General features: G+C 41.7%; 1 protein-coding gene across 2 annotated transcripts in view; it reads right to left on the reverse strand.

The window, feature by feature from the left end:
- The window catches only part of polr3b (polymerase (RNA) III (DNA directed) polypeptide B), a 97,095-nt gene that overhangs the window by 3,178 nt on the left and 77,663 nt on the right, over positions 1–16,254 (reverse strand). For both annotated transcript variants that reach the window (XM_041216115.1, XM_041216116.1), the window contains 4 exons: positions 12,274–12,391; positions 9,888–10,030; positions 5,892–5,995; positions 2,476–2,642 (listed from right to left, as the gene is read on the reverse strand). In XM_041216115.1, coding sequence (XP_041072049.1) covers positions 2,476–2,642; positions 5,892–5,995; positions 9,888–10,030; positions 12,274–12,391 — 532 coding nt within the window. The remainder of the gene's footprint in view (positions 1–2,475; positions 2,643–5,891; positions 5,996–9,887; positions 10,031–12,273; positions 12,392–16,254) is intronic.

The following is a 16,254-nucleotide window of genomic DNA, read 5'->3' on the forward strand; positions in this document are numbered from 1 at the left end:
CCCCCCACTCCTGATAACCTTTGATTCCCTTGTTGGGCAAGAATCCATCTACCTCTGTCTTAAAAATATTCATTGAGCCTGCCTGGGGAAGAGAATTCCAAAGACTCACGACCCTCAGAGAAAAAATTTCTCATCTCAGTCTTAAATGCCTTTATTTTTAAACTGTTTCCCCTAGCCCTAGTCTCTCCCATAAGGGGAAAACATCTTTTCAGCATCCATCCTGTCAAGTCCCTTCAGGATCTTATATATTTCAATAAGCTCACCTCTCTCTTCTAAACTCCCTGCCTGTCCAGCTTTTCACCTCCATCCCAGAAATAGAGGGGCTTTGGCAGAAAATTCTAGAGCCTTGGGCTAGGGCACAGCTGTCAATAGTGGGTGTGGGTATTGCACAAAAGGCCAGAGTTGGAGCTGTGAGGTTAGGGTGGGCTCATTGCACAGGTTTATACCGTCGGTAATTAAGAAAGCTAATAGAATGTTATCATTCATTGCGAGGGGAATTGAATACAAAAGTAGGGAAGTTATGCTTCAGTTCTACAGGGCACTGGTGAGACCACATCTGGAGTACTGTGTACAGTACTGGTTTCCTTATTTAAGATAAGATGTAAATGAGTTGGAAGCAGTTCAGAGAAGGTTTACTAGATTGATACCTGGAATGAGTGGGTTGTCTTATGAGGAAAGGTTGGACAGACTGGGCTTGTATCCGCTGGAGTTAGAAGAGTGAAAGGCGACTTGATTGAAACACACAAGTCCCTAAGGGGTCTTGACAGGGTGGATGTGAAGAGGATGTTTCCTCTTATGGGAGAATATAGAACTAGAGGTGACTGTTTAAATATAAGAGGTTGCTGATTTAAAACAGAGACAAGGTGACATTTTTTCAGAGGGTTGCGAGTCTTTGGAACTCTCTTCCTGAAAAAGTGGAAGCAGAGTATTTGAATATTGTTAAGTCAGAGGTGCATCAATTCTCGATAACCAAGGGGGTGATAGGCAATTGGGGGTAGGCAGGATGCAAATTTCAGGTTACTATCAGATCAACCATGATCTTATTAAAAGACGGAGCAGGCTCGAGGGACTAAATGGCCTACTCCCTCTCCTTGTTCGTATGGTACACAGCAAAACTCTCATTGCCTCTGGATCAATGTCCTGGGACTCCCTACCTAACAAGGCTTGTGGGAGTAATGTCACCACATAGACTGCAGTGAAACAAGGTGGGCAGGCAACCACAGCTTTCTCAAGGGCAACTCTATATTCCAGCTTTGCCCATGACACCCATATCCAGAGAGTGAATGAATAAAAATGTTTGCACTCCAGTTGTAATGTAAATACAGTCCAAGAATCCCAGCAACCGCCTGCACTTAAGAGACATTTTAGGGATTTTAAAATGATTAATTGTCCAGATCTCTACTCATACACTAGATTTTCTATCACAAACATTCAAGGTGCAAACATAAAATATGGAATAATCACTTTTACTACAGTTTGATCAAGGGTTAAGTCTCCTGAGAGTTCACCAAATTTGCATTCCATACTTCTGTCTTCAATATCTGAAAAAAAGGGCCTTGCTCTTGGGTGGAGTTTTACATCTTTGTTATATCCTAGAGCTCCTATAGCCAATTATTTGCTTTATGAATTGCACTTTGTTGCTGTTTAGACAACTAGAGCAATAAATTGGCACACACTGCAATAAGATAAACGACTAATTAATCTGTTTTTGGTAAGGGATAGATAATGACCACTTGAATGGGCAGACGGAGCCTTGGTTTTGTGTCTCGTCCAAAATACGGCATCTCTGACAGTGTGGAACTCCCTCAGAGCTGCACTGAGGCGTTGGATGAGTTTACATGTACAAGTTCTAAGCTGACATGGAAGAGGTAGTTCCCATTGTTTTCAAATCCCACACTTAAGTCACATTGGTTTGAATTGCATACTTTGCAGCAGAGATTATGTATGGGTATACTTTCACTGCTAAAAGCCAAAGATACCTAATGTAATACTGACTGTACCATATCCTGTAATTGTAACAAGAGTACCGAAAAATCACAGAATAATGTAGCACAGGAGGCCGCCATTCAGCCTATCTTGTTTATACTAGCTCTTTCAAAGACCTATCCAATTAGCCCCATTCTTTCCCTATAGCTCTGCACACATTCTTCCAAATATTTATCCAATCCCTATTACTACTGAGTCAGTTTCAGGTGCTGCATTCCAGGTCACAACTCACTGGATGAAAAAACAATTTAATTTCCCCTCTTGTTCTGTTGCCATTGCCTTAAATCTGTGTCCTCTGGTTATCGATCCTTCCACCACTGCAAACGGTTTCTCCTTATTTACTCAACTGAACACGTTTATCAAACTCTCCTTATGGTGCTTTGCTCTCAGGAGGACACAAGCCCAATTTCTCTTGTCTCTCCACAAAAGTCAGAATGGTTCTGAGGTTTATTAAAGTGCATGGGGAATAAGTTCATAAATCAGACATACCCAGTGATTCCAGAGGTTACATAGTCCTTGCCAAGATAGTTATAGCCGTAATGTATCAGGTCCTCGCAAACATCCTTGACTTTGCTGCCGCCAAAGGCAGTGCCATAGTGGAACCTGCCATCCAGGATGCCAGCCTTCCCTGCCAGCAGCTCAATCAACTTACCGACCTATGGAGACAGGGAGATGAAAGCAAGCAACACACCAACAAATCCTGGAAAGCCACAATTCAAAATCAATAACCACCACACAAATTCTCAAATGTCTGTCTTCAATTACCACCGTGGCTTTGCTCCATCCTACCTTAGCGACCTGTCCAAAATGTGCCCCCCCTCCACTCCCAGATTGCTCCCTGCCCATTCCCCCAGCCGCTCCATCAAATCCCACAGCGTTTCCACTCCTAAAGCCCCCTGTACAGCCACCATGCTCTTATCTTTTGGCAGTCGCTTTCAATGACCCCTGCCAATGACTCTCTCCCGTCTAAAAGTGGTGTCCCTGGGGATAGGTGTGGGATTTATTTCACGTTTCTCTAGTAATTGTCCCTTTCCTGTCTGTCTGACTGTAACACGTACATAAATGTTAAACCTTTTTATCAGCAAGCCTTTCCCCAATTTTTTTCTTTTTTGATTTCATACAAGATGAAAGATGAGGTTTTGGGAAGTTGACTATGAGAGGTTCTGGTCTCTCCTCTGTCTCAATGGATAGACAATAAACACTGGTCTTGCCAGTGTCACCCATGTCACATGCCACAAAGAAATATTTGTAAAATTATCCGTTACCTTCAAAAATCATTAAACTATGACCAACAATTTTATCATCTCTTTTATTTTACTTTGATCATATTTACCCCGCCACTAAGGTAGGCGGGGGTAATGTATGGGGGCCAGTTTGTAGACAATATATTGGACTGTTATGAGACAGCTTTTCGGTAAAAGCTGAGTTATTTAAAATCCCAGAGGGAAACTTTAAACAACTGTCATAACCTATATTTTTAAATGATGTGTTTGAGCTGCAAATCTAAATTCAGGAATCAGACCACCAGTTCTCGAGTTTTATATCAAACTAAAGGAAACATTTGATTAATTTACACAAGTTAAATGCATATGCATGGCTGCAAGTCACTACTATCATAACTTTTAACAAATTCCCAAACTAATCTCCATTAAGATAACAGCAACCCATAGACTTAACCAGACAGCATGCAAACCTTACGAGTTCAAAATGAGGTTCCTTTCACTTTGGTTCCTGTGGAGACAGTTGTAGGCTTACAGCTACTTTGAACTTACATTGCCTCTGCCCTGCACACATGAAAACTGCTGAAGTAATACCTAGCACAGTTCATAGAATGCAAATTCTCATTGAATCACCAACCTCTTTTAAGAATACAACTCCTTTCTGGAGTACCAATTTTATTAGCAATATAAACATATTGCTTGGTCTCTGCTTGCTAGGTGCCAGATTTCACTTGTCTTCTTGAATGGTCTATTCAAAAAATGCAAATACACTATACCTCTCTTACATCTTAAAACCAGTACACATCAAAGCACCCAGGCTAGCCGGCTTTAATCCAATTAAGACACACCCACATACTAAACCTCTATTTTAAAAGAAAAATATTTGCCAATAATATTATATACTTTGATAGCTTCCACACATGGACAGGTTTCAATGAAACTTAATACACAGAAAGAGTATGGCCCAAAGAAGAACTGATTAGTTTTTGGTGAAGTTACGGATCCAAATCTGGATTCTGGAAACTTTCAAAGGATCTGTTAACATTGGGAAACAGGGCGAATTGATCTTTTTAAAGAATGTTGTGGGTTGTTTAATTTTAAAAGTTGTTGATCGTTTAAGATGCAGCGGATTGTCTTAGCTGCTATGGTGGAATTTGCCATAGCTGCCAAAATGTGAGCAGAGTTTTCCGAACAGGTTATTGGCTGTTATTTGGCCCAAAGCCTCTTCAGCACTTAATAAAAAGATTTATTTATTTTTTCTGCTTTGCAGTTACAGAGCATCAACAAGACAGGAAAAAGCCACAAGGAACGGTTGTGTAATTGTAACAATATTGAGTTAACACAGCATGGTAGAGGCATGCACTCTACTGAGTATCCCTTTCACTTGTTATTTTTTAGATTTAAAGGCGGGTGACATTGTTAGCGATAATTCAATGTTTGACAGCACAAATTGGCAGTTCTGTTCACCTAAGAAGTTTTGGAACACTAGGAACCGGAACAGGTCTTTCAGCCCCTCACACTTGATCTGTATCTCAACTCCATTTACTTCTTTAAGTTACATATCCTTCGGTACCCTTACCTAACATAAATCTATTGATTTCAGTCTTGAAAGTCCCAGCCGACACCCAGCATCAACAGCCTTCTGGAAAAGAAAATTCCAGAATTCTACAAATAAAGACAGAAAGTGCTGGAAAAACCCAAGTCTGGCAGCATCTGTGAAGAGAGAAACAGAGTTAACATTCTGAGTCCGATGTGACACTTCCTCGGAACTCTCCGAATAGCAGTCATATTGGAATCGAAACATTAACTGTTTCTGTCTCCACAGATGTTGCCAAACCTACTGAGTTTTTCCAGCGCTTTCTGTCTTTATTTCAAATCTCCGGCATCTGCAGTATTTTGCTTTTATTACAGAATTCCACAACACTTTGAGTGAAAAACTTTGCATTGGCAGTTTTGAATTAAAAGCTAACTAAGCACCCTCAGAATGCTGCTCGGAGCTCACGTTAAAAATGAAACACAAACAGTTAAGTCTTTTAGTGTGTTTCTACCCATGGAGTTGTTGGTCTCAGCTGCTGTTCGGGTTACGAGGTAGTACCCCTGTTTGCACTGCTTCTTTGACTGGCTGGAACCTCTAGCTCTCCTGTTTAGGAGTGAGCGTCTATCTGCCTGGATACACACACGGTTAGAGATCTTTGCCAAAATTAAATATTTAGAGCGTGGCAAGTGAGAATTCCTATTTTCTAAACGATGAGATTGAGGTCGAGCAGGTTTGAAGAAGTGCCCCAGAATTTTAACTGACCTCGGAGAGCTTTGTAAACCAGGTTTGGCACTGAATTGGATTTACAAGGTCGAATTGGAGTGCTGTAATAATACAGGCCCCAGGCAGTCTCGCTCCAGGGGCTAGCTGAATCCTAGTCCAGATTTAAATTACAAGCTTAGTGTTGTTATAAAGTGGAATTCAGCAGAACAGGTGCTGAACCAGCAGTGGAACACTAAAGGGCCAGTTACAGTTTTCAGCGAGTGCCACACAAAAGTGGGAATCCCTTTACGGAAGCTTTTTCTTCCGGTCAGGTGAAAAAACTTTGGCCTCCGCTCCGTTCGCTCGAGGGAGATCGGTAGTTTACAGGCATTCCAGCACAACTGAAGTAAACTAAGGCTACACAGAATAAGACAATTGAGGCTCACTGTCATTCGGGAGGGGTAACCATGAGGATTCATGATGATATCTGGACAGATTCCACTATCGCAGAATGGCATGTCTTCTTGAGGCACAATCAAACCGCAGACACCTAGGGGAGCAAAAGAGAGAGATTTACTAGCAGTTGCACGCAGTATCTAGGGCAATTATTCACAAATGCACTATCCAATCATTAGTATTCTGCAAAGACTAGATAATCATAGATACATTTCCAAACTATTAAAATCCTTTGGGCACGGCTAATCCTGTCAGCACATTCAATGGATCGAAACAGGTTAATTTAATGGCTAAATGGTTATGTTACTGGGCTGGAGGCTGGGGCTAAATCCAGAAAATAGAAGTGCATGGCAGTTTGAGCTTTTGAATTTATGGTTTAAAATAAACTGGAAATAAAGAGTTCTTATCAGTAAAAATGATAGCTGACTCCAGTCCCACACCAATATCACTAAATCCTAACAAGCGACGGAGCTGTAGCAGATTAATCAGCAATGGGCAAGAAGTACCCGGCAGGTCTACAGGTCCGGTCATGTAAACCTAGCGATGACGGGCGTTAGGAATTCTCAGCCAGGTTAAGAGAGGGACCTTACCACAGAATAGAGAGATTTACTTTACTGGATAGGAGGTAATGAATCACAAGTAATAACTGCGGCAGGTTGGGAAGGTCTAGGATGCGGGTGGCTGGGGATGAGGGTGCGGTGGCGGGGGGAGTTGGGTGCGGGGGGCGGGGGGGGGGGGGGGGGGGGGGGGGGAGGTGGCTGGCACTTCGGCAAGGCCACAGGATAAACACCAGCCAAAAAAAGGGGTTAAAAGACCCTCCAGTTCACCAACCAAGACTTCTGGTTTAACAGGTGAATAAGCATCTTTGGGAAAACTTTATGCAACTTTCTTGTATGAAATAAGCACAACTGTGAATGGCAGCAGACTGTGGAAAATGTCGACTGCTAAGGCTACAGAGAGCCAGTGTGTGTTGTTTGTTTTGTGTGAAAGGGAATGATAAAAGATGCATGAAATTGACACAGAAAGGCAAGAAAACAGAAAGAAGCAAGGCTGCTCCATCAGAGGCAGCATGTAGCCTTTGGTGAGCTGTATAACAATGGGATCCACACATCCAAGCACAGATCCAACACAGCTGTGGGTTTCATTAGATGAAGAGACTGGTGACTAAAGTAAATAATTAACCTATTGTGATCCAGTGAAAGTGCTGACAGGGCTAACCATATCCAAGGGATTTTAATAACATTTCCCCAATTTAATTGCACAAGTCTATTTTATTGCCTTCAAGGTTTAAACGCACCTCTTGCATTAAAAAAAATCCTGCAACAACATTTGAAATAAGCAGAATGATTTTCATTGGGCAGTCAGGAAATTAAAACATTAAAAAAAAATACTCGGGAACGACTCAAGTCACAGCTTGTGGAGCTTATCAAAAATTCCAAAAAAAAAAGACTAAGACCATCACTAAATGGAGGTAAAGCCAGAATCGCTGCCAGAATCAGAGACTGTTTTGATCTCTGTATTTTGTTGAACTCTGGTAACAGGCTCCCATTTAAACCATTTCAGCTTTTCTATATAGGATTTTCCTCAAGCTCAGCTATATTTTCCCACTAAATAGAGCAAGATAAGAGAGTGAATACTAATTAATACAGAAAGATTAAAATTCTCTTGCGAGGAGCTATTAGAAAACAATTAGCACAGAGCCTTTCGAAGCTGCGAATGGAAAGAATGGGTTAAGGGTTTCTTTGCAACACAGTTTGCATTTACTGTTTCACTCCTAGATTGTGTTTGTGGGAGGCAATTATGTGCCATAAAATGGTAATGTAACTGTTTTGCATACTTAATTGGGAGGTCACAAGGTTACCAGTTCAGTACTTGTATCTGAAAACATGCACTGCGGGACATTTTATAGCTGTTTGTGCCTTTCACATTTCACAGCGATGTCACAATGACCAAGGAGAGTTTAAAAAGGTTTTTAAAATAAAATAAGTTGCACTAGTCAAACCTTCCTACTAGAACTTGCAGAAACACTTCATTTTAAAAAGCGCAATTTTAAACTGGTGAAACCACCTAGGACAAAACATCTTAAGATGATTTATTTCCATGCCTCGAGCGGGGCACATCCCCGATCGCTTCATATGTCAAATTCTTACAGTTCACGCTGCAGCAAGTAATTTGGCAATAATTAACATTGTGCGACATCTAAAAGTTTTAAACTCCATTAAAGCAAAGGGATTAGGCCAGTCATAAATCAGGAAGTTAGAGCGCAAGTAATTAGGGAAATAGAGTAATCATGGGGGATTTCAATCGTCATATAGACTGGGAAATCCAAATTCACAGTAATAGGTAGAGGGCGAGTTCATGGAATGTTTACTAGATAAGTATGGTTAAGGAATCAACAAGGAACCAGACTATTTTGGCTTTCGTGTGATTGCTGTAAAGGGGCCTCTGGGAAAGAGTGACCATAATATGATAGAATTTTATACTGCATTTGAGTGATTTAATTAAGTCTGAAATTACGGTCTTAAAATCTAAATAAATCAAACTCTGTAGGGATGAGGGGCGAGTAGGGTAGGGTATATTGGGAAACTAGATTAAAAGGTATGACAGTTGACAAGCAATGGCTAGGATTTAAAGAATTAATACATAATTGCAAAAAAAAAACACCAGTGCGTTCCACTAAGGCACAAAAACTCTGTAGGAAAAGTGGTTCAACCATAGCTAACAAGGAAGAGTTAAAGATAATATTAGATCAAAGGAGAGGCTCATATTGTGCCAAAAAGAATTGCAAACTTGAGGATTTTAGAATTCAGGAAAGGAAGGCCAAGAAATTGATAAGGAATAAAAGTGTATATTAGAAAACAACACAAGTACAAATTGTACACATTTCTACAGATATGTAAATAGGAAAGGTTAATGAAGTAACCATGGGTCCATTAGAGACAGAGACAGGTTAAATTATAATGGGGAATAAAGAAATGATAGAGACAGTAAACAAATACTTTGTACATGTCTTAATGGTAGAAGGCAAAAAAATCCAGTAATAATGAGAAACCAAGGGTCTAGCAAGAATGAAATAAAAACAGAAAATGTTGGAAATGCTCAGCAGGTCTGGAAGCATCTGTGGAGGGAGAAACCGAGTTAATGATTCAGGTTAATGACTTTTCATCAGAGCTGGGAAGAACTAGAGAGAATGAGGAACTTAAAGAAACCATTATAAGCAAAGAAATAGTATTGGTAAAATTAATGGGATTGAGCGGCGACAAATCTCCTGTACCCAATAACCTGTATCATAGGGTTTTAAAAGAAGTAGCTGTGGAGATAGTAGATGGATTGGTTTTGATCTTTCAGAATTCCTTGGATTTTGGAAAGTCCCCAAGGATTGGAGGTTGCAATCATAGCCCAGCTATTTAAGAAAGGAGGGAGAGCGAAAACGAGGAACTATAGGCTGGTTAGCCTAATATCAGCAGGAGGCAAAAGGCTAGAGTCTATTGTTAGGGATGTGGAAAGAGGGAACTTAATCATATGCTTAAGTTGAATCAAAACGGATTTATGAAAGGGAAATCATGCTTGGCAAATCTGTTAGAGTTTTTATGAGATTAATTTGCAAGATGGATAAGGGAGACCTACTCCGAAGGAACAGTGTGTGCTTCTGTGCACAGTCAAACCCCTAAGTCACCCGTGCTGTCTGCCTATGGAATTCAAGCCACATTTACACAACTTGCCCTCCTAATTTAATACTTTGAGCCCTGGTATCATTCTGGTGAATCTGTGTTGCACCTCCTCCAAGGTTAATATTTCTTTCCTGAGATGTGGAACCAGAACTAGTCGCAGTTACTACATATGGGATTTGACTAAGTCTCTGCACAACAGAAACATCACTTTCTCACTTTTGAATTCCCACCCCCCACTGTGGGTGGCTACTTATAAATGCCATGTACAACTTGGAATGGACACCATGAACTGCATGCCACGTATTACAGCCTTACCTTTCTGTCCATGCCGGCTGCTGAATTTATCACCAATCTCCGGACGCCTCGTCTGTCTCAGTAGAATTTTAATTAAGAATGCATCTTCTGAGTTTGAGGAGATCATCACCTTCTCGATATAAGAATCTGTTGCTCCTTTGTAGCTGTTAATGTAAGCAACATCGGGCGATGTTAACAATTTCAGCTATAGACTGTTTAATATAGTGAGTAATTTCAGCTACATACTGTCTAGCGTAAATTGCAATCGCATGAAAATATTTAATTTATTCCAAAATGTTAAGCAGCCAAAGCAAAAAGGGTTGAGTATGGATGGGATCCAGCCCTTCTAACAGAATTGGGGAGGGGTTGCTGGGATAGTATGGGGAGGGGCAGTGGGGGTAATAACTCTGCTCAACAAAACTGGAGAATCCGGGTTCCGGAGCTGTCATCCCATCTGTGACAGGAAGAATAGAAAATCCAAATGTTATTTAAATGGCGACAAGATTACAGAATGTTGCATACAGAATCTGGCTGTCCTTGTACACAAATCACAAAAGTCAACTTGCAGATATAGCAAGGAATTAGGAAGGCAAGTGGAATATTGACCTTTATTGCAAGGGGGATAGAGTATAAAAGTAGGGAGGTCCTGTTATAATTGTACAGGGCATTGGTGAGATTGTACCTGGAGTACTGCGTACAGCTTTGGTGTCCTTACTTGAGGGGGGACATACTTACATTGGAAGCAGTTCAGAAAAGGTTCACGAGGTTGATGCTGGGATAAGCTGTTTTCTTATTAGGAAACGTTGCGCAGATTGGGCCACTACTCACTGGAGTTTAGAAGAATGAGAGGTGATCTTATTGAAACATAAAAGATTCTGGGTGGGGTGGGGGAAGGCTGACAGGATTGATGCTGAGAGGTTGTTTCACAGGGGGAGAGTCAAAAACTAGGGGACATAGTTTAAAAATAAGGGGATCTCCCTTTCAAAATGGAGATGAGGAGGAATGTCTTCTCTCAGAGAGTCATTGGTGTTTGGAATTCTCTTCCTCAGAACAGTGGAGGCTGGGACATTGAAAATATCCAAGGCAGAGTTAGACAAGTTTTTGCCCTGTAAGGGAATCAAAACTTATTGGGTGGGGGCATGTGGTGTAGGCAGGAAAGTGGTCCTAATGGCACAATCAGATCAGCCATGATCTTACTGAACGGTGGAGCAGGCTCAAGGGACCACATGGCCTACTTCTGCTTCTATTCCTTACAATCTTATGTTGTACTCTCCTTATGGGAGCATAGAGCTGTGGACCTACCACAAAGTGCTTTAATTCTGCACAGCTCAGCTCATTTCCCAAACACAAACATGAATGCAAAGTGATGTTTTTGAACGATTTACAGGAACTATTACATTCTACTGGTTGTTTCCTTATAACACCAGGATACTACAGACTCAGGTAAATGATCATGCTAGAAGTGCCATTCCTCTCTCATTGGTGTTAGACTACACAGCAAAATCCCCTTCATTATTCGCTTTTACACAGAAAAAAATAAATGATATCTTAGCACATTTCTGAAAAAGCCCAAAGTGCACATAATGAATGACTTTGAAGTGCAGTCACTGTTACACAGGTGAACAGCATTCACTAATTTGCACGCATCAGGATATACCAGCAGAAATTCGATGGGTAACCAGTTAATTTGTTTGTCCAGTGTTAGAGGAATGCACGGTAGGACACAAGGGACACTGGGCCTTCTTCCAGTAGTGCCATGGGACTTTAGCATTCACCTGAACCACAGGGCAGGTGGACAGGGCCTCAAACTAGCATCTCTCCACACAAGAGGGGGAAAGTGTTTAATGCAGTCCATTGTTGCAACTTCAAATGCACGGCCTGAAAGGGCGGTGAAAGCAGGTTCAATAGGAACTTTCAAAAAGGAATTGGATCAATGTGTGAAAAGAGTATGGGACTATAGGGGCTCTTAACTGCCCTCTGAAATACCCTAGGAAGCCACTCAGTTCAAGGGGCAATTAGGGAGGGGCAACAAATGCTGGCCTTGCCAATGACGCCCACATCCCGTGAAAGAATAAATGATCCGATTCAATTGTGGAATAGCTCGAAGGGCTGAATGGTCTCATTCTGTTCCTCAGCTTGTTCCTTTTGATCTCATTGTCATTTCTGGGATCTTCTCGTGTGCAAACTTGAGTGTAATGTTCACTTACAATGACTGCATTTCAAAAGTGTTCATTGGCTGTGAAGCCCTCTGGGGCCTCCTGGGGATGTGAAAGATGCTATATAAAGGCAAATACTCTCTTTTCTCTTTAATGTAAGAATTTTCCACCATGGTTTCAGTCAACCAATTCCTTTTTCTTCCCCCCGAGGTGGGCTTCCAAGAGTGACAGAGGTCAGTGTTTAAACGTACGTGACTGGAACATCGCGAAACTGCGGCTGTTGAGATTGTGCGGTTCCCTCTAGTGGAGTCTGTGTAACCGTCGGCATTGATTTGTTCACCAGCACTTGCCTGTTTTCCACTTTCTCACCTAACCAAAAATAAAAGTGAAATGGAAATTGTTTCTCGGTCAGGAGCTCACACCGTATCATGGGGTAAGAGTGAAACATTTAATTCCATTTACAGAGTGATTCACTGCAAGTGGCGAGAATAAGATTTATTCTAATCAACAGAAAAGGGTAAACTGCATGTTTTACTTTAATACCATTGGAACTATCCAGAGACACTGAACGTAATGTAGTCCACCCAATATCCACACGACAGTTTTAGGTTCCCTCTATATTCTAAGACCAACGAAAGTTAAATGTTTTCCCCTCTAATTTCTATGCTTGATCTTCAATGTTTGGAGCTGGTAAGCAATGCTGAGACGGGTCCCACAGGCACTGGAAGTCCACTATTACCTCCCCAAGTCTTTATTTCATTCAATAAAAGCAAAGTACAGCAGATGCTGGAAATCTGAAATAAAAACATAAAGTGCTGGAAATACTCAGCAGGTCTGGTGGTATTTGTGGCGGGGGGGAAGCAGAGTTAACGTTTTGGGTCCAAATTGACACTTTGGAACTCCATTTTGTTCAGTTTGAGCTCCAAGCAGCTAATGTGAGTGAAAGTGGCATCACTGCAACATCTGTTTCTGTCTTCACTCTGCTGGAGCTTTTGAGGTCTTTAGAAAAATGAAAGGGGTTTGATAGGGTAGATGTAGAGAAACACTTGTGGGGAATCCAGAACTAGGGGCCATAAAAATGAGAATCACTCATAAATCCAACAGGGGATTCAGGAGAAACTTCCTTACGCAGGAAGTGGCGAGAACATGAAATTCACTCCCAGAGGGAGTTGCTGAGGCAAACTGGATTAAGAGGAAACTGGATTCACAGATTCAATTGCAGAAGAGACCCTTCGGCCCATCGAGTCTGCACTGACAGGTGAGAAACACCTGACCTACCTACCTAATCCCATTTACCAGCACTTGGCCCACAGCCTTGAATGTTATGACGTGCCAAGTGCTCATCCAGGTACTTCTTAAAGGATGTGAGGCAACCCGCCTCCACCACCCTCCCAGGCAGCACATTCCAGACCGTCACTGCCCTCTGGGTAAAAATGTTTTTCCTTACATCCCCCCTAAACCTCCTGCCCCTCACCTTGAACTTATGCCCCCTCGTGACTGATCCTTCAAGCGGAACAACTGCTCCCTATCCACCCTGCCCATGTCCCTCATAATCTTGTACACCTCAATCAGGTCGCCCCTCAGTCTTCTCTGCTCCAACGAAAACAACCCAAGTCTATCCAACCTCTCTTCATAACTTAAATGTTTCATCCCAGGCAACATCCTGGTGAATCTCCTCTGCACCCCCTCCAGTGCAATCACATCCTTCCTATAATGTGGTGACTAGAACTGCACACAGTACTCCAGCTGTGGCCTCACCAAGGTTCTATACAATTACAACGTAACCTCCCTACTTTTGTAATCTATGCCTCGATTGATCAAGGCAAGTGTCCCATTTGCCTTTTTCACCACCACCCCACTAACCTGCCCCTCTGTCTTCAGAGATCTGGATAAACACATAAGGTGGAAAGGAATAGAAGGATATGGTGATAGAGTGAGATGAATAGGGATGAGAGGCAGCTCGTGTGGAGGATAAGCACTGGCATTGACCAGTTGGGTTGAATGGTTTATCTCTGTGATGTAGACTTGACAATACTACAGTTTAAATGAATTTTCTTTACGGGGATTTTTGCTAGTGCTGTTGGGAGGGCTTTGAACTAACTCGGCAGGGGTGTGGGATCCAAGAGAAAATATGAGAGAGTAATATCAAGGTGTGAAAGATACTGGGAGGGACAGACAGCACTAATATAGTGAATATTAAGTTAATAGGTAACGTCGGGGTAAGAGAGAAAGTAACAAAATCTAACTCAGGGTTACTATGCATAAATGTGAATGAGCGGAGTATAGTAAATAAGATTGGGGAGTTACAGGTGCAAATTGCCATGTGGAAATATGATGTTGTGGCAATAACAGAGACTTGGCTCAAAAATGGGCAGAAATGGGTGTTAAATATTCCTGGGTACAAGCTGTTCAGAAAAGATAGGAAGGAAAGAAAAAGAGGAGTATTGGTTAAGGACAGCATTGCCGTGCTGGACAAAGGGAATGTTTTTTTTCATATTTGTTCATGGGATGTGGGCATCACTGGCCATTTTATTGCCCATTTCTAAATGCCCTTGTTCAGAGGGCTGTTAAGAGTCAACCACTTTGATGTGAGTTTGGAGTCCCATGTAGGCCAGACCAGGTAAGGACAGCAAATTTCCTTCACTAAAGGACATTGGTTAATCAGATGGGTTTTTACAACAATTGGTAATGGTTTCATCGTCAGACTCTTGATTCCAGATTTTTATTGGATTCAAATTGCTCCATCTGCTGTGGTGGGGTTCAAACGCGGGTCCCTAGAGCAATACCCTGGGTCTCTGGAATACTAGTCCAGTGACAATACCAAGGCATTGGGACTGGATGAGATGCATCCAAGGTTACTGAAGGAAGTGAGAGTAGAAATTGCAGGGGCACTGGCCATAATCTTTCAGTCTTTCCTAGACTCAGGGCAGTGCCAGAGGACGAGAGAATTGCAAACATTACACCCTAGTTCAAAAAGTATTGTAAGGATAAGTCCAGCAATTACAGATCAGTCAGTTTAACTTCAGTGGTGGGCAAGATTCAAGAAACAATTATTCAGGATAGAATTAGTAATCGCATGGAAAAATATGGGTTGATAAGGAAGAGCCAGTATAGATTTCTTAAGGGGAAATCATGTTTAGCTAACTTGGAGTTTTTTTGAAGATGGTAATGCTGTTGATGTGGTGTACATGGACTTTCAAAAAGCATTTGATACAGTGCCACACAACCAACTTGTGAGAAAAGTTATTGTTCATGGAACAAAGGGGACAGTAGCAATGTGGATACAAAATTGGCTGAAAATAGAAAGCAGAGAGTAATGGTCAATGGATATTTTTCAGCTGGAGGAAGGTTTGTAGTGAAGCTCCCCAGGGGTCAGTATTGGGACCCTTGTTTTTCCTGGTATATGTATATTAATGATCTAGGTCTTGGTGTGCAGGGGACAATTTCAAAGTTTGTGGATGATGTGAAGCTTAGGAGTGTTGCGAACTGCGAGGAGGATGGTGTGGAACTTCAAGAGGATATAGACAAGTTGGTGGAATGGGCAGATAGGTGGAGAAGTGTGAGGTGAGACATTTTTGTCAGAAGGACATGGTCAGACAATATAAAATACGGAGTGAAATTTTGAAGAGGATTCAGGAGCAGAAAGACCTGGATGTATATGTGCATAGATCATTGAAGGCAGCAGGACAGGTGGAGAGAGCAGTTAATAAAACATATAGTATCCTGAGCTTTATTAATAGAGGCACAGATTATTAGAGCAGGGAGGTTACGGTGAATTTATATAAGATACTCATTAGACCTCAGCTGGCGTATTATGTACATTTCTGGGCACCACATTATAGGCAGGATATGAACATACTGGAGAGAGTGAACAAGAGGTTTACAAGAATGGTTCCAGGGATGAGAAACTTCAGCTATGAGGATAGATTGGAGAGGTTGGCAAAGAGGAAATTTGATAGAGATGTTCAAAATCAGACAGATAGGGAAAAAGGGTCAAGAATGAGGGGGCATGGATTTAAAGTCATTTGCAAAAGAAGCAAATGCGATGCGAGAGAAAACTTTTTCACACAACGAGTGGTTCAGGTCTAATTCGCGCTGCCTGGGGAGTGTGGTGGAGGCAGGTTCAATTGAGGCATTCAAAAGGGCATTAGATCATTGTTTGAATAGAAACAAATTGCAGGGGTATGGGGAAAAGGCAGGGCAATGGCATTAGCTCATAATGCTCATTTGGA

The sequence above is a fragment of the Carcharodon carcharias genome, chromosome 21 (assembly GCF_017639515.1).
Source record: "Carcharodon carcharias isolate sCarCar2 chromosome 21, sCarCar2.pri, whole genome shotgun sequence".
Taxonomy (NCBI): Eukaryota; Metazoa; Chordata; class Chondrichthyes; order Lamniformes; family Lamnidae; genus Carcharodon; species Carcharodon carcharias.